We start from the raw sequence: 3158 nt of genomic DNA, 5'->3' as shown, positions 1-3158 counted from the left end.
CAAGGTCACGACGAGTTTTCGAGAATTTTGCGCAATTTCTGGTCCAAGCTCGCGGGTCACTACAACGAAATTGCCAATAACAACGGTGACGCCATCGACATACTCTTCGACGCAGATGCTATGGACCACTGTGCCGATTGCTACGACGTGATGACAGGCTACTGGCACGAGTGGCTTGCGCTCGCCAAGACCAGCTACGAAATCGTCCAAAGAGTCGAGGACGTCTCGACGACAATGCACGACATCATGTCCGATTTGCCCAACTCGAAGCAAGCGAACGAGCGCCTACCGGGTCTCCTGAAGAATCTCCAAAAGATCGTCGGGGACATCCACCGTCTGACGTGAAATCTCAGAGCACCAGACAAACTACTTTGGGCACATCGTATTCCATAGCCCTTCTACATACAGTATACTATTACATGCACTGCTATCTTCACGCGTTCTGCCGTCGAGTATTTCTCAATAGTTCCGGAATTTTTGGCAATATTTGCAAAAGTTCCGGAATGGCGCGCTATACCAAAACCAATATGTTCAAAAGTTCCGGAATGTTTCTGATTGGTTAAAAATGCACTTTTCGGTCAACGCGATTGGTTCATTCTGGGCTAATTCGAGGGCGGCCGTCAGCAGCAAAAAACCTAAATAGTGTTAGTTAAAGAAATGTGACGATCGTGAAACAGAGTGAAGACCAACCGTTGCCATGATTCATGCGCTGCTGGCTTAGCAGGTACAGGTCGAGATGTGTATGGTACGGAGAGTGTGCACTGCGTTACTCGTTTAATAATGCCAAAATGGATTCGAGACCGGTGCCTCCCAACTCGAAGCCATCTTCGTCGACGTCGCAGAAGTCGGTCTCGTCGTTGAGCATTGCCTCTACGTCGTCGCTTGCGTGGATGAGGGTGCAAACTCGAATACGATCGTTCGTCCTTGGCACGTCGGGTTTGAGGTAGCTTCCCGAAGAAGTTGCGGGCAAGATCTTCCGTTGTCGTTTGCGGCATGTTGCCGCGTTGTGGCCCTCGCCGCCACAGGACTTGCACTTGTACGGCGCCAACCGCGCCACGTTGCTGGTAGAGCTTTGTCGCCTTGCCCGCCGTGTACGACTCGCCCAATCTCGCGATGCGCGTCGACTGCGTTCTGCCCGCGCGTGCAACGACTTTAGATGGGAGAATGCGACCTTCGGGCTTGCGGTCGGCGTACAGCGGCGGGCGGTACGAGACTGTCATCACCGCTTGCTTGTGGTTTTCGAACTTGTACATTTTGTGAAAGCACTCGTCGATGCGGTGCAGCGCACTGATGTGCTCAAGCGCACGAATGAGTTGCAAGCAAGAGTAGTACATAAATTCATTTGTGTACTCTTGTTGCAAGGTATCTGCGTCTGCTCGCGGTAAGGGCACAAGCACTTTAGTTTCTCGCCATAGACCTCGCGCTTGGCTTCAAGGTGGGACTCGCAGTACACAAACAAAATTGACCTTGTTGACTCCTAGATCGTGTACGCTTGAGCCATCTCGAGCGACTTCTCGTAGTTATCGTGCGCGAACTTGGTAAGCGTTGAAAGTTCCAGGTAGGACGACTCACGCTCAACCTCGCGTCGTCGAGTGGCCGACGTTTGCATGACCTCTGCCACCCTGAGGTACACAGCTGCAAACGGAAGGTTGAAGCGGAGGCCATAGTGGATATCTAGACATAAAGTTAGAACACCACCCACATGAACGAAGGCACATACTCTTCGCGTTGTCGGACTCGACAAAGTTGGTGGCTCTGACGCCAAATAGGGCACGAACGTCCAGTGCAGCAGTCGCCGTGACGAAGGTTCTGTCTTGTACGCCTCCATGTTGCCGTATACCGTCTAGTGCTCTTGACTGATGGCCTTGAGGTAAGCCACAACGTCTTGCTCATTCTTCTTCTTCTTACCCTTCGGAGTAGTCGAGGTTGATGGCACCGCTACGACCACAGGCATCGGGCTCGGGTCCATATCGGAGTGCTTCGTTTGCACGCCTACATTGCATAATGTAAGATCGGTGCGAACCAGCTTCATTTTCGACAAGAAAAACACACCTTGAATGCGATAGGTACCCTCAAAACACCTCGCAAACCGCGCGCTTCAGCGTACCTGCTTTCGCGACGACGATCGTGAAACGGTTAGCCAGTGTCCGGTCCTTTACGTATCTTGTCACATGACGACGCCTGCCATAGAAGCCAAGACCGACTTCAGGTGCATCGCTGTACTTCTCGTCGGCGGCGATTCCACGTAAGAGCTGCGTCTCGCTCGCCATCGTCGCTTGAGGATGATTCGGGTTTGTTGCTTTCCACAGTCCAAATCATATAACACTATTTAGCCCTGCATATCAGGCTAATTGACTGTTTTCTAACACTATTTAGGTTTTTTGCTGCTGACGGCCGCCCTCGAATTAGCCCAGAATAAACCAATCATGTTCACCGAAAAGTGCCTTTTTGACCAATCGATAACATTCCGGAACTTTTGAACATATCCATTTTTTATTCCGGAACTTTTGCAAATATTGCCAAAAATTCCGGAACTATTGAGAAATACTCTCTGCCGTCCATGTTCGACTCTCAGTCAATCAACTTGCCGCGTCGATCAACAAAATCCCGCTGTGACGTAGGAGTCCCAAGTCCAACCGGTTTAGCAGCGTAGCACAGACGGGTTGTTGGTGGGCAATCGCTATCTGTCGCAGAAAAAACTTTGGCGGAGAGGAACGAGATGCCCATGGTACACATGTATGTGTAGCCAAGGTGATGCGGTGTCGGTCGGGGGTAGGGGTGCCACATTGCCGTTTGTTAAATTCGGCATCCAACCTCTGAAAATGCATATGGTGGCCCATGGCACAACTGTGAATGGCCGACCTCGCCGATGAACGACCAGCAGCAGCCGCCCGACCTCTCGGGCCTGCTCCTGCGGCTGTACCAGCAGAGCCAAGGGATACACAAGTCAAGCAAGAAGGCCTCGGACGAGCTCCAGTCGCACCTCGCGACGACCGCGCTGCCCGTCGAATGCCATGAGAAGCTCTTCCACCAGATTCTGCACCACGCGACGCTGTCGGGCGACGCCCACGCGGGCCCGACCCGCTGGCTCACGCTCGTGGCCGCGTCCAACCTCCTCTGCACGGCCGGCACTGCTCGCCATGTACCCGATGCAGAAG

At 52.7% G+C, this 3158-nt stretch overlaps 1 protein-coding gene across 1 annotated transcript; it reads right to left on the bottom strand.

The window, feature by feature from the left end:
* Nucleotides 1-1398: 1398 nt before the first annotated feature.
* SPRG_17857 (hypothetical protein) lies at nucleotides 1399-1828 on the bottom strand (the record flags this gene model as incomplete). Its single annotated transcript, XM_012357256.1, has 2 exons — nucleotides 1399-1674; nucleotides 1721-1828. The coding sequence occupies 2 exons, from the start codon at nucleotides 1826-1828 to the stop codon at nucleotides 1399-1401; spliced, it is 384 nt and encodes a 127-aa protein (XP_012212646.1).
* Between the last annotated feature and the right edge of the window lie 1330 nt (nucleotides 1829-3158).

This window comes from Saprolegnia parasitica, assembly GCF_000151545.1.
Source record: "Saprolegnia parasitica CBS 223.65 unplaced genomic scaffold supercont2.815, whole genome shotgun sequence".
Taxonomy (NCBI): Eukaryota; Oomycota; class Saprolegniomycetes; order Saprolegniales; family Saprolegniaceae; genus Saprolegnia; species Saprolegnia parasitica.
This window is presented reverse-complemented; position numbering and strand designations above follow the sequence as displayed.